Here is a 25,510-nt window from a genome sequence, read left to right on the forward strand (position 1 = left end):
AAAAAAACCGAAAACCACTGTAATTAAATATAAAAATAGTTTAATAAAAAATAATTTTTCTATAAAAACTGGCAAATCCGAAAAATAGGAAATTACTCAATCAATTACTCCAACTTTGAGATGCTCCAATCCTGAGAGAGTGATTAATTTTTTGGATGTTTACTTATGTGATGAACCGAGTAATTTTCAATGGATTTTCTAAGGTTCCATGAAAACGTTGAGTGACGAATCCTTTAAAATAAATTTACCAGGAGGACCAGTAAACCTGTGACAGTATCCTGAATTGGATTTTCCTAAAAAAAACAAATACTACCCCTATCACTACTTGATTCTTATCACTCATGATATCACACAGATATTCTCGGGGGAAATGTTTAGAACTTTTCTGAGGATTTTCCAAGGATCTCATGGAAACGTTCAGGGAAAATTTCAACATAAATTTATGGATGACTACGAACTTGCGACACTATACTGAATTAGATTTTCCTGAAATAGATGTGCATTTCAATCTTATCACTCGTTTGATGGATATCCTGTGTTTACAATTTACATTTTGAAATGGATTTTAAACTTGTTTACAATTTACACCATTTGAACTTAGTCACTCGTTCGATAAATACCATAAGATAGAGAAGGTGTGTTTATAATTTCCTCTTCTATTTTTTTAAAAAGTATAAATAAATAAGAAATCTTTAGGGAAAAAAGACTGAAAATTTTTTAAAATCCTAGAATTGTCATCTTCGTGTTTATATTACAGAATTTGATTAGGATTTTGGTTGCTGAAAAATCCAATTAAGGATACTGTCACTGGTTGCTAGTCCTCCATAAATTTATGTTGAAATCTTCACTCAGCGTTTCCATGGGATCCTTAGAAACTCATAGTGTTTCGAAAGCTTAACTGAAGGGAAGATTCCAGATTAAAATACATTTTTTTAAGAAATTATAGGAATCTTCTGGAAATTCTCACATGAAAACACAAATCCCCGTACCTTCTTATTTCCTTATTTCATTCAGAATTCTTAACTCTAAAAGTAACATAAAGTAGATGGTAGAAATCTGCGACGCTATACTGTACTAGAAGCAAAATTACGACTAAGTTGAAGAAAACTCCAGAACTCATGAAATTTTTACGCTTATCCATGATTCATTAAATATGCCGGTTTTTTTTCGCCTGGACTCAAACGCTAAAGGTTAAAAAATATGCAGCTTGGACTTGGATAAATAAAGAGATTAAATTAGAAGAGTACAGTATTTTTTCTCCAAAATTTCAGTTTTTTCGGCTCAGTTTTTTTCCCCTTTTTCTCTTGGGTGTATTATCCACATGACAACAAAGTTCTTGTCTGATGTCGGTGAAAAATATGTTTATTGACGATTTGATGGATAAGATGACAGTAATTGCTGCAAGTCGACATATTGACTTCTCGGTATTACGTCGATTTTTGCGAAAATCTCCAAGAAATGATTTTTCAAGGAAAAATCCTGAGAAATATAGTTGCACCTAGTTACCTGGTTATGCCCTTCTGGTACGGTAAGTTTTATGGCTGCCACGAAATAATTCCTTTGTGTGGTTTTTCTTTGTTCTTTTCCCGTATGCTCCTATTCTTTACGTACCGTATTCTAGCTACGCTTTCGTAGAAAAATGAAAATGAGGTAAAAATATCAGCTTTACATTTCTTTATTGCATTGTTTGAGAATACTGTGATAAAAATAGAAGGGAAACAAAATTAATATTTGTTTTACATTTCTGCAAGTATCGTGTGCAGTTAACTCAGATTTTTTTTTTGACTTTCCAAGAATTTTACGCATTTGTGCGTCCTAAGGCGTGCAAAATTTTATGTTTAGGTTAGCGAATTTTCTAAGGATTACCGTGAATTCCTGGTTGAATCCCGACTTTAACGGCTGTTTGCGGGAAAAATTGCGTTGTTGAGATCTTTTTACTAGTTAGTTGTTGACTGTCGGTGACGAAGTTCCCAAGCATGACGACAAAACCGCAGGAAAATTCCCACGTATCCATGAACCAAGAAGAAGCAACAGTAGCGCTCAAAGTTCTCTTCTGTGTTTATTTAACGATACAACTCTTTACACTCGCACGAATGATGGGATTCACTTCACCTCTGGTGCCCTAATGTGATGTGATCTACCAATAGCTTAGCTGAACTGAGTCCTCTCCGAAACTCCTCTAACGGCTTCATTTCCTGGATTTGTGGAGACTATTCCCATAAACCTTTTCAGAAATTTTGCCGTTTATCTAATCTGGTAGTGGGAAAAGAGTCCATTGTCACTCTGAACCTCAAGAATTTCCCCTTTTCCGACTTCTCTCCGAGTCCAGACATAATTGTTTCACCTGATTACGTGAATAACATCATTGGTCGACGACGGCAATCTCCCGGGTAGGCGCATAGATCCGAATTTGTAGTGGGAGCGACGGTGAGACTCAGACCACGTATTTATTAGTGTGTGTGTGGATTGGAACCTAAGCGAAATTGACTCAGCCGGTGTCAGTCGTAACCTGGCCCCTTCTGGCTGTCACATTATTCACTCCGTAAGCTCCGTTCCTAACAATTTGATCCTCTGAGCTTTAAATGTGTACCATAAAAATAGTGGAGGGAGAGTTGAGGGAAAATTGAGACTACCGCTCCTCTCCTCTCAGTAAGATATACGGGGATTTTCTTCGAATTTCCTGTTTCTCAAAGACGATTTTATCTCATGTACTCGGGAAGCGCATGAATGGATGGAAGAATGAATGAATGAATGAATGAATTGGCGAATGAATTGACGAATGAATAGAAGAGTGAATGAATGAGTGAATTAGTGAATGAATAAAAAAGAATGGAAGTTAAGAAATAAATGAGTAGATTAGAGAATGGATGAAATAATGTGTTCATAAATTGAATAAATGAGAAAAAATGAAAAAATAAAGCAAAAATATTATGAATATATTAAAAAAAATAACATATAAGAGAATAAAGGTCTAAACAAACCAGTAAGCTAATAAATGAATAAATTTGAAAGTATATGAATTATCGAGTATGTGAATAAGTAAATAAATAAATAGATAAATAAATAAATAAATAAATAAATAAAAAATAAATAAATAAAAAATGAATTAATAAATTAATAAATTAATAAATTAATAAATTAATAATAGAATGAATAGTTGAATCAAACAGAGACACTGAAACCGTTTTTTTCACTGAAGAACCCGATAAAACTAGTCATAATTAATTTTTTTTAGCTTGTATTGAGTAACATATACATGTACCACCCATTTTTTATTATGTCTATTTTTTATTATTTTTTTTCTCGTGTACTCTGTTCATGTACACACGCATATGACTAAGCACATAATAAATGAATAATTAACTGCATACCCTTGACGATGAAGCCCTACGCTATATTTAATTTTTATGGATTTTTCAGCAAGCATCCACGTTTCCACACGAAACTCACTTATTTCACTTCAGTAGTGAATTTTTCTAGTTTTTTCTTTTCCTTCAATGAATTATATTCCTCATATCGTCATCTCAATAAATCCGTATGCATACTACATTTTTGACGTCTCCATATGGGGCGAGAAATTGTTTTTCAATATTTTTTCCCTCGATAGGAGCGGTTAACAACGGGTAAAATTTGAGCATAACAACGAATAGAATTTCTGGCAGAATTACCCTTGTACGAGGTGGTACCTTAGAGAGAAAAAAACCGAATTTTTTTTCCCTAAAAGGAAGCAGGTAGTAATGCCAGTGAGGGAAAGAAAATTTTGAGGAATTTTATGTCTAAATTTTCTAGAGGTTTTTTCTACAAGTAGGGATTATAAGGATTTAGATTTGTGTTCTGAATAGAATCTTTTTTTGTGACAATTTCACTAGAGGAAATTGTCATCGATTTACTATTTAGGCCCTTATACATAATTCCTCTAAGAAGTGATTAACTGTTACCGTATACCATTCGGTGAACGATTTTTCTTATAAGAAAATATTCTAATCCTTTGATGATTAAAGCATTCTATCGAGAAGTTTTAGCAAATAAATGACACCGACGTGGTTGCTATGGAAATACCCATGTCAAAGCTATTTGACATCCTGCTGTTGCTCTAAATCCTACGTTCTGGCCGTTATGGCTACAACATTGTGTTGGTCTTGGTTGGATTTTCCTACTATTTTCTCGCATTTCCTATTTCTGTGGTAAATTAATGATTCGGAAGTGAATAGGCGGCGAGGAGACGATGTGGAAGAAGTGCAGAAATGCTGTCTGTCGCTGCTCCGCCCATCTGCAATCGTCACCAAGTGCACCACACCACACCGCCGACGTTTGCAACCATCCTCTTCTACGTCCGCTCCTGACTTCGTCTACGTCTCCGGGATTTCTAAAACATCGAATTTCTCATATCCCATGTGGGGACTTCCTGACCTCTTCGTCTACCCTCGGGGATTTCTAAAATATTGAACATTTTCTCTTTTGTCCCTCAGGGCGATCCAGACTACTCAAGAAAAAAGTCCACAGCCACAAAATCACCAGATTACTTCAAATCGTATCAAAGAAAACTTTACTACATAGTTATACTTTACGCATTCGGGGATCAAAGCAAACTTTACTTTTAATTTTTAAAAATCGCTCCCAATAATCCCATCGCAACGTCATTTGTCATTGCCGAAGGGAGTTTTTTTTTTTCTTTGGAAAGAAATCCCAATAACATCTCGTTTGCTTCTGTTTTTTTCAGGCTTGTCCAAGAAAAATCAAAATTAAAGAATAACTCGTTCTCGCTTCTATAATTTTTATATTAGTTAAAATCTTCGGATAAGTTTTTTTGTAGCTCCGGTCATCCTTGTACTCGCCTAACACTGATTCCCCGCTCGTTTATACTCTTGTAGCGGCGTTTGTACCCGATCGGTGCTAGGAAATTCCATTGATATCCCGTACATTTACAGTAATTTCCATTTCGGTATAATATATCGTGGTCTATCGTAGTGCCCAAAAAAGATTCCTCAACTTTTTTTTTGGTAGTGTGAGTTTTCGGAAAATTGCGTGGGTTTAAATTGCCTTATAAAAGGATTAAAGAACTCCTGAGACAGCTTTGAGTACTTCATTTCTTCTAGAAACTTCAAGATGCCCGTAATAGGTCTCTGATATGATCTTTTGATGGATTACTGTGTGACGTGGATATAAAAAGTAGGATTTTAAGTGTATGTATATTCGCAAAGAATAGAGAATTTTTGATAAAAGATAATAGGAAAAGTTTTAGATGAAATAGTAGATATATCCAGGCGCATCACAAAATTTTTAACACGCTGCGTTACTAAGAGAAAACCTCTGGGACCTGCTAATGCACCTTAAAATGGTAAACATTGATAATGACGAGAATCCCAGAAGAATTTCCGGCTCTTTAAGAGAGTTACGATGTGACAGGTGAAAAATTGTAGCAATCATTGAATGAGGACATTGCTTCGTTTAGGAAAAATTCTCGACATATTCCAGGAAAGTTGTCCTGCTCGAAAAGAAAATTACCTTCACTACTTTTGGCTTAGAAATCAGCAAAAAAAAATAAAAATAGTGGCAATAAAAATTAAAAAATGTCAACTTTTCTTTTCGAGGAAGAATAATTTTGACTAATAGTACTTCTTTACCTTATCTTCATTCTTTTATTTTTTATTTTGACCAATAAGAGAGGAGGGAAATTAAAATTAAATCCTAAAAAAAGCAGAAAAAATTGAATATCCAAATTAAAATAGAGGGAAAAAACTTTTTGATAGGCATTTGACAAGTATATTATGTGAATTGAAATTTTTATTAGATATTCTGCTAAAGTACACGGAATTTACGGAAAATTATATACTAAGAAGAAAATGGTGAAGAAATACGGTCATTTGCGTCACTTTTACAATTTTGAAAAGAGGTGAAAATTTTAGATAAATTTCTTTTTTAGTTTTTATTTATATAGCCATCCCTAGGAATAAAAAGGTATTGTCCGCTTTGCGAAATCTTTTCTGTAATATCGCTATAATTTTCCGGATGCATTTGCTGCTACCATAGTGATCAAATTTCTTCTCGTTCTCTACTCTCCTTTAAGCAAAGAAAAAAAAACAACTCAGAAGTAGAATATAATTTATTTGAGCCAAGAAAATTGGATATGGATATAAAAAAGAAGGGAAAATTTCCAATTTCCTAGTGTTACCATAATATTAATAGAGTGAAACAATCATAGAAGGTTCCTGGAACTATGCAATACTTCCTGTGTTTTCACCTTTGAATTTGTTAAATTCTGTTAGTGCCGGTTTTCCCAGAAATCATTATTGTTTATTGTTGCATTGTTTTCCTTCTCTTCCTTTTCCATTGACAGGATCCACATTCTCCATTTGTCTAGGGCGGTTGTAGTGTAGCGGTTAGAGGTTCCGCTTCCAGCACGATGGATCGGAGGTTCGAATCCGCCCCAGTGCTCACCAAAGCTTTCATGCCTCAAACGATTCCGAATTGAAGTGAACGTTGGGGCGCATCTCAAGCGGATTGATTAGCGTCAGAAACTTTATCCTTTATCCTTTTATCCTTTTCCATTCAAAAAGAACTGCTGAAGCTGTACGATCCACCGTATCCAGCAGCAGCTTTATCCAGTAATCCGTTACCAGTTCCCTTAGCTAGCTGTCACAATCCCATCCATACTGCTATTTATGACTTAAAGCACTTATAGTTGAATCTCCTGCGCTTGTCTCCCTATTATAAATTGAAGTGGAACAGTTTCAGAAATAGAATCGTTTGTACGATACGGTACAACGCGTTCTCCGTAGGACAGCACTCGGAAAATGGTGGTAAGGTTTTTCTCTTCTTTTTTTTCTCTTGAGAATCATTTTCTGGATACTTAAAGAGACTCTGTAGTAAAAAATGATGAAGAATAACACTTTTATTCATATATTTCACTTCAACGCGAACTTTTCTTTAAACAAAAACCTGGCCTTTTTTCGTGAGAATCATTTCCTGGATACTTAAGAAGATCCTGTAGTAAAAAAAATGATGAAAAATAACACTTTTAAAACAAAATTTTCTTCAACACGAACTTTTCTTTCAACAAAACCTGGCCATCCACAGAAAATTCATGGAAAATTTCGTAGAAATTCCATGAAACACCTGGTGAACTTTCTAAAAACAAATTTTCTGTATATACATGCATTTTACCATTACATTTATGTTAATCGCAAGATTCCTCCTGAGCTACTCGTTTCCTTTCGGCAAGGTAATCCTGGACTTGCTCTGTACTTATACATTTCCTACAGCAGTCGCATCTCACCTCCTATTTCTCTGTAATTTTCTGCAACTTTGAATACGTTACCCAAAGCTATTACTTTTTTTGTACCAGTACAAAGAGGAAATACAATAACCTTACAAAGAGCCTAGTTCATACTACATTTAATAATAATTGACATCAATAACAAAATTTTCATTAGGAACGTTTACATCTAAGTAAATCACAGTAATACGATAAAGAAAAGAATTTGAGATTTTCATATTTTTACCAGAGATATTTTCAACGTAGAGATGTTTCTTATTAGTGATTATTTCTGTAATAGAATAAAAGTTTTTCCAATCATGTAAATAAAGATTATTTTGTTCATGGATCGAGGTGGGAATATTTGAGAGCTAAGGTTTTTTCTGACATTCATATACACCCTTTTCGAATCTGGGATAATTTTCTGTGGAATTTTTACCGAGTTTTTGAAAGGATGTCGTCAATGAATAAGTGGCTATTGTCATTTAAGCATAGTAATCCATAATTTTTCTTTTCTGTTTTGCAAAAATGAGGTCGATAAGTTTTAAAAGCTGTTGGCAGGAAACAATATGAATCAAAAACAAGGAATTTCGAGTATATTGTGTGCTTTAAAAAATTTGGTTCCTCTTTTCCCATAAAAGTGTAGTACTTAACTATTCTGATTAAGAGTAAAACACTACCGACTGAGATTATTTGAATATTTGCCGCAATTTTTCTAATGATGCTGATCACGTCAAATAAGAAAAATCTCATCTCTATGGAATACGCTGAATGAAGGAGAATTTCTACAGTTTTTCCTACAGTTTTTCGTCTTTTTCCTTTGAATAACTAGAAGTCAACATGCCAGGTTTAACAGGAAGGAAAGCCAGGTGTTTTACACAATTTCTGCGAAGGTTTTCCATGAATTTTCTGTGAATTTTCACTAACGGCACGCACGCTATGCCATTTAATTCCTCCATGTCAATTTTCTTTTCATTTATGGAGCACTGGGAAAAAAGTTAAGTCACCTGAATGAATTTTGTAGAAACTCAAAAGCATACAGATTTTTAACGGGGTGGGCAACCAGCGGAATCATGGATTTCTTGGTGTTTCAAACCGTTCTGTGGCGAATTTCAATCTATTTCACGAATTTGATTTTAATTGATGAGAATTCTGCTTGGGATATTCTTTCACTTTTCCAAATTTTATTTGAAGTGGCCACTTTGAAGTCTTCCGTAAAGAGCCCTTCAAAATGACCGTCTAATCTTTTCTTACAGCATATAAAACCGTCACAGCGGCGAAAACTTTTTATCTGGAAATCGTGAGCGTAGAACTTCCTGGTCACTGGGAAAACACATTCTTAATTTATGTGGTCTCCTGGTGCAGATGCAATCGATTATACTTCAATTTTTCAAATGTTAGGCTACTTGAAACAATTGAGGAACTAAATAAAAATTTTAAAAAAATGAAAAATAGCTTAGTAATTGAAAAAAAATTCCGTTCATTGTTCACTATGTACAGTTACCGCTGAACGTATTCTGTCGAACTGTCGGGGTCGGAATGCCCTCGCTGAGCGCTGGCAGCGACCCCATCGATCGATGAGATGATAATCGATAAAAGAATTATGGCGCTAATAACCTTTTCTGGGATGTTTTTCCTGTTTTTTTTTCCTGCGGTAGATCCCTCTTTCTTAACTCCATCCATTTGATTATCGTCCTATACTTTGAGCAACAATGTATCTCCCACCGTCGTAGAAAAATTAGTGCGTCTGATAAGCGAAATGCGTTTGGTGGCGACCGTGCGCTGGGATTATTCCCTGAAAACATGATCTATTCAAATCAATAAATTCCTAACTGTAAAGTTTTATTCCTTTAATTGTCAGGTATGATGTAATGAATGCGTGCCAATTATGCTACGTCGATACAGTTCACGTAATTTGGAAACGATCCCAATACAATCAAAGGTCCTTACCATTGGGACCGAAAAATGTGACGTCAAGCTTAATGTGAGTTTGTTTTTTCTGAATATTTCCCTCAAATAACTCTAAAATGGATGTCATACCAAAAAATTTCCTTGATTCAGCTCAAAGAAAAATAAAATTTACGCTCGAACTGCAATAACAACATAAATCCAACGTTTATGTGTGTTTAAAAAACTTGAGAGTGGATTTAACGGATTGTGTGATTTCATTTCTGGGCCTTATCTTCTCCATAAATACAGTTTGAAAAATATAAATTTAAGGAAACATCACCCAAAACTACCTGAATTTTTTTGCAATGTATCTCTAACATATTTTTTTGTGTTGGACCCTTCGCATACCATTTCCGATCCATTTGAACCCCTTTAAATAGTCAACCTAGCCAAGAAACCTCCATAAATAGTTTCCAAGCGGGTGATCGCGATGCGATTTTGATTCGAGTCCCGCACACGGAAGAGGGAATGGATGTGGAACGGAAAATGAGGTCGCGTCGGAACTTTCTGTGTCGCGGTCACCTGCGTGGCGAAGATACTTGGCGCGGAGTATAGTCGGGGGCTTTATTTCCCTTTTAAAATCATTTTTCTTTATTCCATCACCTATTTCTATTTTTATTTTTTTTCACTCTCTATGAAAAAATGCAAAGTAAATATTTTCTTTCCGCCAGAACTTTATCTTTTAGTTTAGAATAACTTTCCCTTAGTCCATTTCTTATTTCCACCTTTTTTATTCTCTAAGAGAACATGGAACGTAAATATTTCTTTCCAGGCAAAAGGAGTACATCCCATCCACGCATCTATCGAACAAAGTCCAACATCTGGTTCTTTTTGGCTAAGAGATCATTCATTGGCTGGACATACTTCTGTTAACGGACATACAGTGAACGGACAGGTGATTCCAACGAGTCTCTGAGGACCACTTAAGTGTTGTCACCGGCGTTTTTTTTTCGGTTTTTCATGTTAGGCCACTTCTGGATGATTGAATTTGAATGTTTCTTTTCTTGTGAAATGGTAGCAAGACTGTCGAGCACGTCCTCGACTCCTGCACCAGAGGATGGGACAAGTAAGGCCGTAGGCAATCACGTTGGAGCTTCTCCTAGAACCATGATTCATTCATTTATTTGTTGTTTCTGCTGCTCCAGGACTAACGCTCTTCTTCATTATTTATTATTTATTTATTTATTTATTTAAAATCTGCTTGTTCTTACTTGCGTGTGTATGGATGTGCTACAATCTGTGCATGCAAATTTCATCCTCTAGGTCCCCTAGGTATTTCTGGACTAAAGTTAGTTATCAAGTGTCAGGAACTCGTAAGAGAAGGTCTCTGGACCCCCAGCCAATAGAAATAGCTATAATAACGAATAGCTCCACCGCTCCACTCCGGAAGGGAATGTCAGGAAACCGTTAAGATCACCTAACACTGCAAGCTGTTGCTGAATGAGACTCCTGCAAGTTTTTTCCTCGACACATCAGCAGTAAAGGGTAAAGGATAAAGTATGAGGTGTCTGGCGTTAATCAATCCGCTTGGGACCTTCGCCACCACGTCCACTTCAATTGAGAATCGTTTGAGGTTTACCAAGTAACTGGCCCGTATGATGACCTGTGGGGCTAGCCGATGTGTCAAGTCAGTGTTTTTATCCTCCCAGACAAGTCTGGTACCAACTTATCGATCCCGGAGGGATGAAAGACTTGGTGAGCACTAGAGCGGATTCGAACCTCCGATCGATCGCGCAGACAGTGGATCCTCTAGCCGACTGCGCTGCACCTCAGCAATGAAGAGTATTTTCTAAACCTTATGCAACATCATCTGATGCACCTGGAGAGTATGGTGGCGATCTATACCTACAAGAAAAGTTACGAAAGCTGTGCGTCCGAAGCTTGCAGATCTTTCCCAGGTGCAAACCGACTGAAAAGATCAGGAACGTTATCATCGGTTTTACCAAACTGATTACGTCTACAAAATACTGGAGACAAACTTTCCCTGTGAGATGTTGAACAGGAAAGTTTCTGCAGCTTTCACCCTTCATCGATATAAGTATGACAGTGAACATTGACTATGGCTGGCACGTCCTGACGACGTCCTAGTCTGACGCTTATCAAAATGTTGGTCAATGTCACTTTGGGAATTTTCCTCATCAAATTCAGAAGTGAAAGAAAGATATGGCACAATTTCTTCGGTTTGAAGAACTCTTCGGCTTCGGAAAGGAAACTGCAGCTAAATTTTTTTAAATAATTTTTTTTTCATTCTTCAGAGCATCAAAATCAGCGTTTGATTAACTGGATTGGATAGGATGATGTAACCTCGGAAAAAAAATTCAATATTACTCTCAAGAATATATCGCGATGTCTGGGACTGAATAAAATTCGAGGCTAAAATGTAGTGTTCTGTAGGAGCTTATACTAGCTTCATCTACATTTCAACTACTTTCTCTGACGACGTCGTCGTTGTGACAGTAAACGCTAGTGAAGCGGAAAGAATTCTAACCGATTTCGACAAAACCATCAAAAAGACTGGTTCGTAGCTGAACATTAAGAAAATGATGTCCATGAGAAACGTGTACATCGCTTCTGCCCCATTCAAGTTTATTGGAACTTGTGTAGCCGAATGGATTCGTTATGGCATACAGATGGCTAAACTACATACCTAGATGGACGACGCGGATCGATCCAGAGTTGAAAAGAGAAAACGAGCAGCTTGCGGGAATGTAGGAGGATCGAGAACGTTGTGAAGAGCTCTAGGAACATCCGAGGGAGGAAAATGTGATCAGTTTCATTACTTGTGGAAATAGTACCTCATTTTAACGCAGGTTAAGAGGTTTTAGCGTTCTACTCCCTGTCAACAATCGAAAATCGTGAACATAGTAGTTTTCCAGACGAAGAAAAAAAAATTATATGGGCCGTAGACGTGGCGAAGTTATGTGTAACGGGTTGCCACGAGACGTGGCAGATTCCCCGTTGGATCTGCCGCCTTTACGAAAATTCGGGAATTATTCCTCGAGTTTTAGAATTTGTATTTTGTTTGTTTTTGACTTCACGTTTACAGGATTATTTCTTGGGAATTATTTTTGATTATTTCAATTAAACCTGTGGGAATAATTTTCTCGATGGCTGTGTTTTCCAATCATTAATGTGATTTTTCAGGTGGAGCTACGCAACGGAGATCTAGTCCGTATCGGTCGTGCTCAACCGTACGTATTTGAGAAGAGGAACATTCTGCCTTTAGTAAACGTTAGTCATCTTAATAGTAACTTTTTAAAATCTTTTTTTAATCTCAAATTTTAAATTTTTCATTTTCTTAATTTTTTTTCCAAATTTCTAAATTCAGGGGAATATGCCGAGCGAAGAACGTATCGCAAATGGCAGCCTAGGTGACGGTCTACCAATACTAGGAGTAAGTCCTTAACCCATATACTTTCTTCTAAGGAACTCATCCACTCATAAGGATCAATTTTCCAGAAGCGTATCTCACCATTGCCACATCAATCGAAGGTTAACACTAGGAGAGCGGTGACAGCAGTGACAAAAACGAAACGAAGTGCAACAGTTGGTTCCAAACCGACAGGAAAAGGTCTTCTAAACCACTTCAAAATTCACTTCCACAAAGTTCTCCACAAAATTATCCATCGTCATTTTAAGGAATTGAGCTAAAAGAAGAGATCCGTGCTATATCTCCTCCGTCATCGATTGAAACTGCTTCTGAATGTTCAACACGTTCAGGTAATTTTTATTTTTATTATTACTAATATTTTTTAATATTTTTATTATCACGGAATAAATAATTCAATGTGTTAAATTCCATTAAAAAGAAATAAGGGACCAAACATTTCCAAATTTTCTGTAAGACTACAATCTTTTATTCTTTAACTTTTATTTGTTGTAATATTTCAAGATTAAACTTTAGCAGTGGAAATGGGAATTTATCCATATCCTACTTTTTAAGAGCAAAAACTGTTAATGCAGAAAATTTACGGAGATACTCAAATCCTATCAAATATCGTAGTACGTTGTTCCGACGGTGTTTACTTTTAAATTTAAAGCAGAATGCTTTTTTTTGAAATCATTTCAACTGTTGGCAAAATTTGTCCGAATGCGAAACGACGGCACTAATTTCCGACGATATTTTATTTTCCACGACTAATTTTGGTTTACCATTAACCTCAGCGCTCTCTCGGGTCAAATCTTATTTAAATTATTTCATTTTGTTACTACCACTGTTTATTTATTTTATTTTGTTTTTTTTTACACTGCACTTGCACATTCTTCACTATTCTTCTGAGTTGAATGTAATGAAATCCATGAGCAACAGTTCTTTTGTCCTTAAAGCAGGTAATTTTTTTCTAATAAATTCAAAAATATGCCTCAGAAATTTCTACACTGTGTTCTTATTTTGATTTACAGCCGGACGTTTCGACGCCCACGTGTTCTTCTCAAGCCAGAAACTGTTGCTTTGATATATCCATATATTTGTTATTTATTATTATTGTTTATTTATTATTTATTTATTTATAATTATATTATTCATATTAATGACATTATTCATATTAATTACATTATATACTTTTTCTTTTCTTCTTCTACTTTTTCTTTCTTTTTTCTTTATTCTAATTTTTCTACTGACATTGATCCACCTTCCCTAATAGTATGAAAACGTAAAAAAAAACAACTTCCAAAAAAAAAAAACCTAAAAATAGCACCATGTCGATGTCGATACAGTTGAGAAGCTCTAGGCGTATGTACACAAGAACCATTCATAGCAAGAAAAAAAAAGAATCTAATCCCCTCGGGCCATTCTTGCCACTTTTTAGAGGGTAAGTCCACAAATGAACTACACTAATGTAGAGAAGATCCAGGAAGGCTTTAAAGATGAATTTTGTCAATTAACGCAAGTGTAGCACTACCAGTTTTCCTGTTTTCACTGTTTAGGCGTTTAAAGGGTCCTTTGAGAGCTAGGAACACGATAGGAAAATATTTATATTTTGACAACATTGTTTTCTTATTTTTTTTAAAAAAGTACATCAAAACTAATTCACTTTTACTCTACTTAATTACAGACTAACAAATCCTTAACTGACCATTAAAGCGTTAAATTTTCAAAGACCATTCGAGACTCAGAAAGGAACATTGTTTACTACCAACTCCTTTCTAGCAAGAGTAAATTATCTATAACTGAGGTACTTCGTAATGCAGATCAAAGTCCTGACGTCATACGTTATTAGGTGCCTTGTAGGGGAATTCAGGGCTACAGGATCAAGTGGCGATTAATCGTAAGGGATCTAAGTAAAAAAATAGCCGAGAAAGCGAATTTTTTTGCGTTAAGCCATAGTTTCCTCAGATTTTTTAGTGTTGTAAGAATTTGAAAGGAGATGGGAATGAAGGGAATTCTGTCCTTGCAGACAACAGAGCTCCCGTCAAGGACTGTGATTTCCGGGAAATCAATGGAATTCTTCTCAAGAAAAAAATATGTGTGGTGCTGGTGGTGTTATTGATATCAATTTATTGTTTTCCTTGCCTCCGTAGACAATGTAGCCATGTTTATTAGGTCTAAAGAAACCTAGAAGCCAAAAATCCTAGCGAGCAACGGTGATGATCTAAGGTGACTCCACTTTTTTTTAATAGAAAAATAAAACTTTTAACGACACTGAAATAAAATTACTCGCTCTCCACATTCAATCCACTGAAACTTGGAAAAGATTGATTGTAGTGTGAAAAGCATTGACTATCAATGTGTTTTCCACGATAAGTTGTTATTCCTTGCATTATTCAATATCAGACATCACAAAATTGTGAATGCGAAAAATGTATGCGAACAATTTTTCCCGCGAAGCCTCATGGGAAAAGGGACTTCGTCAGTCTCTCCGTTTAGGGATCAAACCAGGAAGAAAAATTAACTCTTAAGAAAATATGAAGTGAACAGTAAAAATGTAAAGTAAAAATATAAAAATAAAATAATAAATAAAATAAATAAAATACAATAAATATCAAAAATAAATAAAATAATATGAATAAGAAATGGGAAGACTCATTACTTCCAGGACTCAAACAAACCATTCATACTCGCGGTTCCGTTGGTAACCACCTACTTCAACGGGTAGTTCGACTCCAAGACGAAGTTGCTAGGAAAAATGCTGAGGTATGCCAGGATTGCTCTGAGGAAATAAAAAGAAATAAATATAATAGTATAATAATATATAATATAATAAGACAACAATATATAAATATAAATATATAATAATATAATAATAAAATAAAAACAAATAAAAATATATCTGACAATCGATTTATAGATTGAAGAGCTGCGAAGGAATCGATGCACTTGTCAGGATATTCCCCCGTCACCTATTCGACAAAGCTATTTTGTAAGTTTTCAACAAAACAAAGTGGGTTCTAAGTTAAAATTGAGTCGCAAAACATTTCCATGAAATCCTAAACGAAAAGTACAGTACAGTTAAAAGAGTACAGTAGGCATGAAACATTTCTATATAATCCTCTTCCTATATTCCTATATTAAGATGGTGAAAAAGGTACTGTAGGTCCTGTTTCTCTTCCCAGATCCCAAAGAAACCGACAACTTCTACATTTCAGCATTTCGCAAGATCACCACTTCCACCGGTGGGAAACTCATATTTCGGGAGAAACTTCGAGCTGGAAGCCTATCGAACTTTTATGGGAACAGTGGCAGCGAAAATACGATCTTTTAATAATTAGTGAGTCGACTCTACGAGTAGATAGGAATAAATTTCTACAAAAAATGGAGAGCACCGGTTTCTTTCCTCCTCCTACTTTTTCTAGTCATCACAGCTATGTATACACAGCTATATTTAACTAATCTTAATTAATCGTAATCTTTTCTTTTGAAATCTAATTTTTTTCACTCAAAATTTTAATTTTTTTAAATTTTAATTTCATCTTCAAATTTTAATCAGCTTTTTCAATCAGCTATGAAGAAAAGTTCGCTATAATTCTAATTTATTCATTTGTACTGCACAGTTCTGCTCCTCACTTCCTTCTAAGCCCCCTAAAAACCCACAAAATTTCTTGTCCATAGGTATTTTTACCTATTTCATATTTTCAACGGAATAAAAATGGACTTGAATTACAGTATCCTTCGAAGTCGAAACGCAAACTACTCGGACGTTTTCTCAGCCTTCTACAACATCACTAACGAGTCATTTTCTCAACAGATGCTTGTAAGTACGGTTGGTACCACTGACATCATGAAATATACATACGCCATATTATATTATGATATCATATTTTATTTTATTATATTATTATACATAAATATTACATTGAGTGATTATAAATATTACTATATTATATTACTGTACATACATTTTATATTATATTATTACATAAACTCACATATTCCTATATTATATTATATTATATTTCATGATGTCAGTATTATATATTTATTATTATATATTGATCTAACTAAATTTAACATTAAAGGAAATCGAGAGAGAATGCGACTTTGACCTGGAGAGAAAAGGTTTCAGCCCAATTCAACGAACACAGTTGGCAGAATTTTTTCGAAGCGATAGAAGAGAATGTATCTCGGTAAGGAATTGGGCCTTCCAGATCCGTTTGTGAATCCTGAAAACAATCCAAACTTCCAAAAAAGAAACTATTAAAGTTAAGCGGTGGTAAATTGAGTCATTAATCACTAATGAGTGATTTTTAACACTTCCAAATGTTTCTATTCAAATTATCATCAATCGATTGGTCGTTGTTATCAAGCAATCAATGCGCTCATTTACTCATTTTTATTTATTCGCTAACTTATTTATTTGTTTGCTTTTTTAAATTTCAGTTATTTACCTCATTTAATTGCAAATCAGCTCTTTATTTTCATCGTCACTACCGGATTTTCCTACCTTGAACCGTTCCATTGGTTTTAGGAAAGAACCGTATGATTTCTGTGAGACATATTTTCATTTATCTCGGATATTAAAGATTTTTAAACAGTGAAATATTACCAGAACCTTCTATCTTAGAGTATCAGTAATTTTCGCCCAAAAAAGGGGGTGGATTTGGCGGCTTAAGTATTGGAAAACCCTGCTCTATTGTTCAACCTGTATGTAGATCAAACAAGGAATAATTGAATGAGATGAGTGCCTCTAACAAACTATAGCGGATAGAAATCTAAGAATTACTACCGTAACCTATGTGGACAAGTATTGGAATCAATTCAAAAAATTGTCCAATTTGATAAATTTGTGAACCCTTAATTTGTTCTTATTGAAAGTTCCTCATGACTGCAGAATAACTAAATAAATTAATAACAAATATTAAGAAATGTTGTGAAGTTCTTCACATAACATCAATGTTCAACGCTTTATTTTTTTTTATTCGGATTTTCCAAATAATAACACATTTTTAATACTGTCATGTAGTGATCATAGCCGCTATCGCATCCGGATAAAAGTAAATCTACGAATGATTCCATAATCGTGTACACTGCGCTCCGTGTTGCTTTCTAGAACTTCGTGTTTGACCTCCCATACTCGGATCGTAATTTCTCGGATAATCGGATAAGGACGACCTCGGCTAGGTCTTTTCCTGTAATGTGGGAGAACTTGATGATTGAAAAGATGTTCACCGCGTAGAAGCATAGATGTATGAGAATTTTTTGAGAACATTCAAAAAGAAAAACAAATGAACAACAAAACAAAAACAAAACAAAAATAACAGAAAAAAAAACAAACAGAAATGAAACAAATTTAAAATTTAACAATGCGAATCCTAGGAAGGGTGGCTTAGAAATTGGTAGAGAATAGATGAAAAGACAAAAATAATCTTCATTATTTAAACTCTGCGGTCGCCATCAGAAGGCGTGGAGCTAGAAAATAGTATAAATGCTAAATTAACCCACCTACGTCAGTGTTCTTTGATCCAGTCAAGAGATTTGATTTGTACAGTTCGCTACGCAATGTGCCTTCTTTTTTCTCCACTTCTTTTTTGGCAAAATCTCCAAGATCTTGCAATAATTCCAATACAACTGGATAAACTAATTCATTTAACCGTTGCCATGTTGATCCTTTAGAAGAGGGACCCTAAACTAAATTGTCATAAAGACCATAATAAAAGGGAGAACTCAATAATAGTTTAACTTCATACTGTAAGGTAATTACTGAGCCCTTTGGGGATATTCTTAAACGCAGGCTTGATTAAGTCGGATACTCCTTCGAAGGCTCCTTCTTCACCGCTTCTTGTCGTCCATTTCGGTTTCATCGAAGCTGGATTCTTCTCAGTGACAGATTCCGTTAACGATTCTGTGGTCAGAGGATGATGAGGGCAGATAAACGAGAGTCGAACGGGAATTAGCAAATGTAAAGTTCTCCACATATTTCAAAACTTAATTCAAAATTATCCAGGATTTAGTTCACCGTAAATTCGCCGTAAATTAAAATCAAAAAATTCGGAATCAAAACACGCGGTGGACATTACATTCGTGTCATGCGTGCGCACGTCTATACTGTCCCCAGTTTAGGGTCCCGTCGCCACGTTCCTCCTTGCAAACGTGAACATAGAGGGGAGAGCCCAATAAGGCTGCATAGCCCATCTCTATCCTCTATGAATAAGACATTTTTCAAAAATATTAGCAAAAAAGATGTTTTTTCCGAAGTAGCCAGTCCAGCGGAAGTCACTTCGTGCTTTCCGCATTCTTTTTGCACAACAGGGATAAGGAGGGATGAGGATATTCTAAGACCGTCATCATTTCACTAGTACATTTAATTTTTGTGCATTTAACATCAATAAAATGTTAAAATAGTGTACTGTTCGTATGTTTTTAAAGTAATTTTTCAACATAAAGTAATTATTTTAGTATCGTAATCTACTTACTTGAAAAAAAGAAGTTCACGATACTAAAATTATTAGTTTATGTTTGAAAATTAAAAAAAATTATTTATTAATAAACATTATTTATTTATTATTTATTATCATATTTGTTTCAAAATTACTTATTAAAATTATTTATTTATCATTAAAACTAAAAATTATTAAAAATAAAAATTAAAAATATACATAGTACCCTTTTGAACATTTAATTGATACTATGAGAGCGTATTATATTTTATTTTATTTCTTTTGGATGGGACGGGTGTAGTGTAGCGGTTAGAGGTTCCGCTACCTGCACGATCAATCGGAGGTTCGAATCCCCCTTAGTGCTCACCAAACCTTTCATCCCTCCCGGGCCGATCGAAATTGGTACCAGACTTGTCTGGGAGGATAAAAACGCTGACTTGACACATCGGCTAGCCACCGCAAGTCATTGTTGAGGCCAGTTACACGTTCGTGAACCTCAAACGATTCTTGAGGTGAACGTGGTGGCGGATCCCAAGCGGATTAATTCACGTCAGGGACTTTATCCTTTATCCTTTATCGTTAACTACCAACTATCTCAGTATTTCGGCTACAGAACTACAGTCAACCCACTTACCACTATCATCGGGTCCAAAGTAAAGTTCTTTTGCTCCTTCCAACATGTATAAATTCAACGCCGCATCCATATCATCAATCCAGACGGTCAAAATAGCTGTGTTAATAGCCGGTTCTGGTACTTTTATCTGAAAACCACCAGTCATTGTTCCTGAAATTGTCCAGCACTAAGTTATAGACTCTGTTCCAACACTCAGATGTTTGAATTCCCCTTTTCGGACTCGACCCTTGCCATGTGTACAACGAAAATGTTCCAAATGTTCTTTGTGACAACTACAACGAATTTTATATGCATGATCCTCGTCTGCAAAAAAAAACAATATTGATCGGGATTTATAACCGTAAGCTAGAATCTACCACGCACTCGCCTAAGGAAACTTACTGGTATTTGTAGCGTCCAAACGAAGAGTACCATTCCAGATTCGTATTCCTTCATCACTATACGGCCATAGTCCAATATTTGTGAACACTTTCACACCGTAAAGATCAGTAAAATCAACACCCATAACCTAAAGAATATGCTGTATCGATTGAATATCTGGAAATTCTGGAAAAATCCCGCGTAACGCAACCGTCTTACCGGCAAAAACACTCACATGAGGTCGTCTTTGTTAGTGCAAAAATGAGAAGCATCGATCGATGTCCTCTAAAAAGAAGAATGAAATAATCTCACAATTCAGCTGTGATAAGTCCTCTGATAACCTCAAACATGATTCAATTACCATCTTTTCCTGCCTAAAAATAATTTAATGGTTTTTGATTCCGAAGAAAAGAAAAAAAATAGGGATCTGTATGGAAAAAAAACGACTTCTATCCAGGCTGTTGCCAGTGAAATGGAACTTCTGGTCCCGATCATCCGAGATGCATGCGCCACAGCAGGAGAATCAATCCGTGTTTGTAGTGTGTTTACAGACTGGAGTCGACAGTTAGGAGTTAGTTTATTGTTTATTTACTTAGTAGTATTTTGAACAAATAATGTAAGGAAGCAATAAGGTGAAAGTATTAGTGAACTCCTTTCAAAGCACTACTACAACATTCTGGAGCATTTGATATTTTGGGAGTGATTACCTCAGGCTACCTAGGGCAACAGTATAACAACAGTGTTTTATCCTAGAATCAAATCCGAGTTGGTGGATTGACCGGCACTCAACTACTACAAGCCATCGATGAACTGAAGGTTCGAGAAATTACTTTAAACACGACTTTTTTTTTGTTTAATGGACGACCGTGTTCTTAAGAAAGAATTTTCTCAAAACCATATGGACGACCATTGGCTTCTTCCAAGCATATCTCCTCTACTAGCTCTCACCGCCCAGGAACTTGAGAAAAGTCAAGGAGGTTCATCGTTAGGGGATACACAAACGGCTACTGGTGCGAATTTTGTTCGGTTGCAAAGAAGTAGAGTGTTTAAAATCTTGAAAAAATCTTGGATTTCCAGTTGATGGCTCGTTCTCAAAAGCGCTCTTGCAGCAGCAGACTGCTAAGGTTCGATTTTAATTTAAAGGCATCACCCCACGAATCTGAGGTGGTACGAATTTCAGGTGGACTATTCGTATACGGGATCGTAGATTATGGAGAGAAGGGTGATTCCGTCCATTTCTTCCTAATTGCCCTAAAAAACGACCTGGAAGATACGGTCTCAAGCGTTGCGGCGCACTATTTTCTATGAGTTCGATTGGAGCGCGCCAGCCTTGTACACGCGCCGCATCTTCCTGGCCGTTTTCTACGGCAATTAGGAAGAAATGGACGGAATCACCCTCTTCTCCATAATCTACCATTCCGTATACGAATGCTCCACCCGAAATCCGTACCACCTCAGATTCGTGGGGTGATGCCTTTAAATCTAATTAAAATTTGATTTGCCTTGAGGTATCGACTTATTGCTTCAAATCTCAAAACGTTTCAGAACGGAGATGGAAAATCTGAAGAAAATAGTGACACAAGTGATGGAGTAGCGGCGGCGTCGTTGGATCGCATCCTTGTCGATGTGGAGGAGAAATCAGTGCAACTAGAAGACCAACTTTCAGCTCTGGAAAGGAAGATAAGCGAGACTAAGGTCTGTCATACTTCATTCCTGTCCCGGAATTTTCCATCTTTATTACAAAATACACTAGTATATACTTCGATATGTCTGAGTTCGGAATCGATATATAATATCATACTCAGACACCGAATAACTACTAAAAATACCCTAGACGAGAAATTCATGTCATCAGCAAATACTACTGTGATTAAAAAGTAGTAAGACTTTTCAATTTAAAACTCCAGCGTTTATCCAAGTGCATATTTTTTTTTCTTATGTTGACAGAAGCGTTGTTAAGTAGTTATTAGGTTACGCTTGTTGACGTTTGGCTCCAAAAATTCATTTATCGATCCGCCATCTCACACGGTTTTGGTTCTTCGCGACTTTTTCATCAAAAATTCCATTCATATCGTTCTGCAACCACCAGGTTCGCCACATTTGGCTCCATCTGGATTCTCGGTGTTCCCCTGAAACTGAAAAAAACCACTTCGTGGTCATAGTTTTGAATCGATTGAGGAGATAAAAGATAAAATAGATATAATAGATAAATACATAAAAGATAAGTAAAAAATCGAAGAAGGCGCTCAAGTCCATCCCGGGGATCAAGTATAAACAAATGTTCCAAAGATTGGAAGAAGTGTTGGGATCACTGTATTGCTGCCGAAAGGAAGTACTTTGAAGGAGATGGGACAAATTTTAAGGAATAGTATAACGTTTTTGTTTTATTTTAAATTTCTTATTATCTTTTGATCACATTATTTTGGTATAATAAAAAATTGCGGATGTTGTCTGCTTTTTCTCAATTTTGTTTTGATACAGCAATTTTCGCCCATTCATTTTAAGCACTTCCTCACGGCTCGTATCATTTACAGTCCAGCAGAAATCAGCACTGTGTTCAGGATATCAACGCAAGTACGAGGGAAAGAATCAATCAATTACTCCTACGGCTGAACACCTCCTCATGTCTTATCCAGAGAACGTGCACTGGAGAAAGCGACGATGACATGAGTACTGTTTCAAAACAATAGAAATAGTTTCTAGTTATCTGCGTAATTCACTAAATAAATTCTTACAGAGCGTAAACAATCGTCTGCATCGGTCCTTTCCCTGGAGGTAACTGAAAATGATATCAACCAAGCCAGACAAACGACCTCTGACAAATCTGCTATGGTACTTCAACTTAGATGCCCAATTTTTCTCAAAACAATTACATGTGTTGAGGCAGGAACCTATCGATATGAGTGAAAATTCCGATTTGGAGAAATCCGTGAAAGGAGCCGCACTTGCACCACCAACGCAATTCCTACAATCCACAGAAACCGAGGAAGCAGCGGAAACGGATGTTTGTGGATTGAATACATCTCTAGTAAATTTCTTCCTTGATATTTTCCAGAGTAGTATAGGATTTTTTCAGAAGTCAATGGTTAATTTGCACACTTCTACGGAAAATACGGAAGTAGAAGACGTCCATGAAGGGCAAGTAGAAGAAAAATTCAAGAAGGTAGCCACCGAGGTGCTGGAAAAAGAACCTGAGATGAGAGAGGAGGCTCATGAAGAAGTCGAGAACCAACCGCAAGATGGAGAGTCAGAAAAAGTAGCAGAGGGTGAAGCTGGATATGAAGTTAGGGAAGAAACACCTCATCCACAGGATGGTCATAACGATGAAGAAGAAGCGCAGCTAAAGCAAATTAACGAGGAAACGGCAGAAATCCGTAGTCGACGTAGTACAAACAGTGAATTGACTCCACAAGAGATCGAAGATCAAAACAGAGAAGTGGATCGAACCCATTCGGAAGAAGAACACGATAACTCCAGTCAGAAAAGTTTGGACGCTCATCCTGAAAGCGAAAATGGGAACAATGATGAAGAAGGTGAACGATTTGGTGATGACGGTAGTGAGCTGGGAAAGGCTAGTCCAGATAAACTAAGTGTTGTTCCTGAGATGCTGGAGGATACAGAAGAAGATAAGAATGATGAAGATGAATATAACAGCTCAAGGACTAACCAAAGAACAAGGAAGAATTCAAATAACAGTCCCACAAACAGTGAAGAGCCTGAGGAATCTGATGAAATGAAAGCACGATCGGAGAAGGCACAAGAAAACGGGGGCGTAAATGAGCCGAACTACATTTCAGATCAACATGAGAACGGGGAAAAAGGTGAACTTGAAGATTCTCTGAAGGAGAATACACAAGAAAAAGCTTATGATGATGGCGTATCAGAATTGTTGGAAAACAATAAACAAGAAGAAGACTCACTGGATGACAACCTAGAACAAAATGAGAAACAACAAAACCAGACTGACCTGAATGAATCTAACGAACAACAAGCCGACGAGGATGTATCCAGTGAGCGGAAACTTTCGCAGGACTCTCTGGAGCAGATGGTGGGTCAAAGCACTGAGAATGCACAGGAAAAAGATCAAGAACAATCTGTGGACGCTGATGGAGGTCATAGTGCACGAAGTCAGGACGAAGTAGAACAGAAAGTGGGGGGAACTTTCCTAGAGCATGCCAATGATCCCGTTCACAGTGCTTTGAACGAGACCAATGGTCCAAGAGAAGAGGATTTAGACAAGAACGAACGAACTGACTTACGGGGTTCTATGTACAATGATAATGTTGCTGAAGAAATAAAAAACGATGAGGACACCAACGCTATCTCAAACGGAGACCCCAAAGAAAATCAAGAAAACAACCTCGCACTGGATTTACGAGCCGTTGATCCATCTGTGGATGACGATTACAGTAGTACTAGATCACAGTCCACCTACGCCACAATATCGAAAGGTGATGAGGGACATCTGACGCACATCTACGACCATGATCTAAACCCTGGCAACGTTCCGGAGCTAAAACAAGGAATCACTCATCAATCCACATTAAGGTAATTGTTTTATGCTTACTTAATTTCGCTAAACAAAAAAATTTCTCCAGAGATGCTACTCTGTCGACAAAGCATTCAGAGACTTTGTCTTCATTGGGTATAATTGGTGCCCTCCCGGAAGTGGGTGATATTCGTTCTTTTAAAGGAGACTAAAAATGCGAGCAAAAAACAAGTACGTTTCATAGTAAGACTAATAGAAATTTTTTAATTTTTCAGTTCGAGATGACACACAAATACCATATTCAATCACATATCAACACTGCTACAAGAATCCCTGTCATCAGCCAGCCGGTAAATGATGGACTTATAGCACATCACGCTAATCTATTCACCGAGAATGCTTGCACAGATCGCGTAATACTGTACGGGTGATTACATTGGCCTATGGAACCGCCCATGGTCGGTGGCGAACACCACGAGATCACAGGTCTATTCCCAGCATCGAGCAAAAACAAACCCCGTCTCCCATCATAGTTCGTGTTAAATGACAACTTATCACGCTTTTTATGCCACAATAGCCTCTTTCATCTCTTTTTTTTTTGCATAGCTCATGAATGTTCTGAGGTTCTCCTCACGTCAATAATCGGTTGTTGAAGCCGGGGTCAGGCGATAGATCGGGTCTGGAGCGACATCGTCGTGTACATACGTGGTCATCCGCGACAAATATGAGCAATCGAACTATTCACTCTGACACTTCCAGATCCGTCCAGATCAAGGTGGAAGAAACTATGTTTGAAATGCAAAATTTGCCATAAATTCAGATGCTATAAGGGATGCGATGCAAGGTATTTCCTTTTTCATCCACTCTGAAAGAGACGGAATAGAGGTCATTGAGTTCGATAATCGGGTTAGAACGACCTAAAGCCTTGCGGAGCTGTGCAAGCTAACGCACTGAAGGTGGCACGATGGACCTTTGGGATTTGAATTAGAACTTTTGCTAGCTCTGTACT

The 25,510-nt window shown here is 36.5% G+C and overlaps 3 protein-coding genes across 7 annotated transcripts; 2 read left to right on the top strand and 1 right to left on the bottom strand.

Annotated features, from left to right (window-relative positions):
- Positions 1-9,143: 9,143 nt before the first annotated feature.
- On the top strand, positions 9,144-16,801 carry RB195_020753 (uncharacterized protein; the record flags this gene model as incomplete). 2 transcript variants are annotated; one of them, XM_064189200.1, is made up of 11 exons in its annotated part: positions 9,144-9,239; positions 9,978-10,100; positions 12,350-12,436; positions 12,534-12,599; positions 12,665-12,776; positions 12,845-12,925; positions 15,241-15,338; positions 15,493-15,564; positions 15,791-15,912; positions 16,308-16,395; positions 16,661-16,801. In XM_064189200.1, the coding sequence occupies 11 exons, from the start codon at positions 9,144-9,146 to the stop codon at positions 16,799-16,801; spliced, it is 1,086 nt and encodes a 361-aa protein (XP_064045080.1). The 2 variants fall into 2 exon arrangements, with proteins under 2 accessions (XP_064045080.1, XP_064045081.1); XM_064189199.1 differs by lacking the exons at positions 16,308-16,395; positions 16,661-16,801 and having other exon boundaries at positions 15,739-15,906.
- Positions 16,802-17,687: 886 nt separating this feature from the next.
- Positions 17,688-22,112, bottom strand: RB195_020754 (uncharacterized protein; the record flags this gene model as incomplete). 3 transcript variants are annotated; one of them, XM_064189203.1, is made up of 9 exons in its annotated part: positions 17,688-17,770; positions 18,084-18,264; positions 18,329-18,483; positions 19,653-19,779; positions 19,843-19,955; positions 20,034-20,089; positions 20,152-20,160; positions 20,248-20,297; positions 22,038-22,112. In XM_064189203.1, 9 exons carry the CDS (start codon positions 22,110-22,112, stop codon positions 17,688-17,690), a joined length of 849 nt encoding a protein of 282 aa, XP_064045082.1. The 3 variants fall into 3 exon arrangements, with proteins under 3 accessions (XP_064045082.1, XP_064045084.1, XP_064045083.1); XM_064189202.1 differs by lacking the exon at positions 22,038-22,112 and adding an exon at positions 20,325-20,362 and having other exon boundaries at positions 20,034-20,160; positions 20,248-20,257; XM_064189201.1 differs by lacking the exons at positions 20,248-20,297; positions 22,038-22,112 and adding an exon at positions 21,719-21,811 and having other exon boundaries at positions 20,034-20,160.
- On the top strand, positions 20,485-24,932 carry RB195_020755 (uncharacterized protein; the record flags this gene model as incomplete). 2 transcript variants are annotated; one of them, XM_064189205.1, is made up of 11 exons in its annotated part: positions 20,485-20,583; positions 20,766-20,828; positions 20,890-21,022; positions 21,090-21,136; positions 21,558-21,707; positions 22,574-22,682; positions 22,750-22,844; positions 22,900-23,016; positions 23,089-24,560; positions 24,611-24,680; positions 24,777-24,932. In XM_064189205.1, the coding sequence occupies 11 exons, from the start codon at positions 20,485-20,487 to the stop codon at positions 24,930-24,932; spliced, it is 2,511 nt and encodes an 836-aa protein (XP_064045085.1). The 2 variants fall into 2 exon arrangements, with proteins under 2 accessions (XP_064045085.1, XP_064045086.1); XM_064189204.1 differs by lacking the exons at positions 20,485-20,583; positions 20,766-20,828; positions 20,890-21,022; ... (1 more) ...; positions 21,558-21,707; positions 22,574-22,682 and having other exon boundaries at positions 22,798-23,016.
- Between the last annotated feature and the right edge of the window lie 578 nt (positions 24,933-25,510).

This window comes from Necator americanus, chromosome II (genome assembly GCF_031761385.1).
Source record: "Necator americanus strain Aroian chromosome II, whole genome shotgun sequence".
Classification (NCBI taxonomy): Eukaryota; Metazoa; Nematoda; class Chromadorea; order Rhabditida; family Ancylostomatidae; genus Necator; species Necator americanus.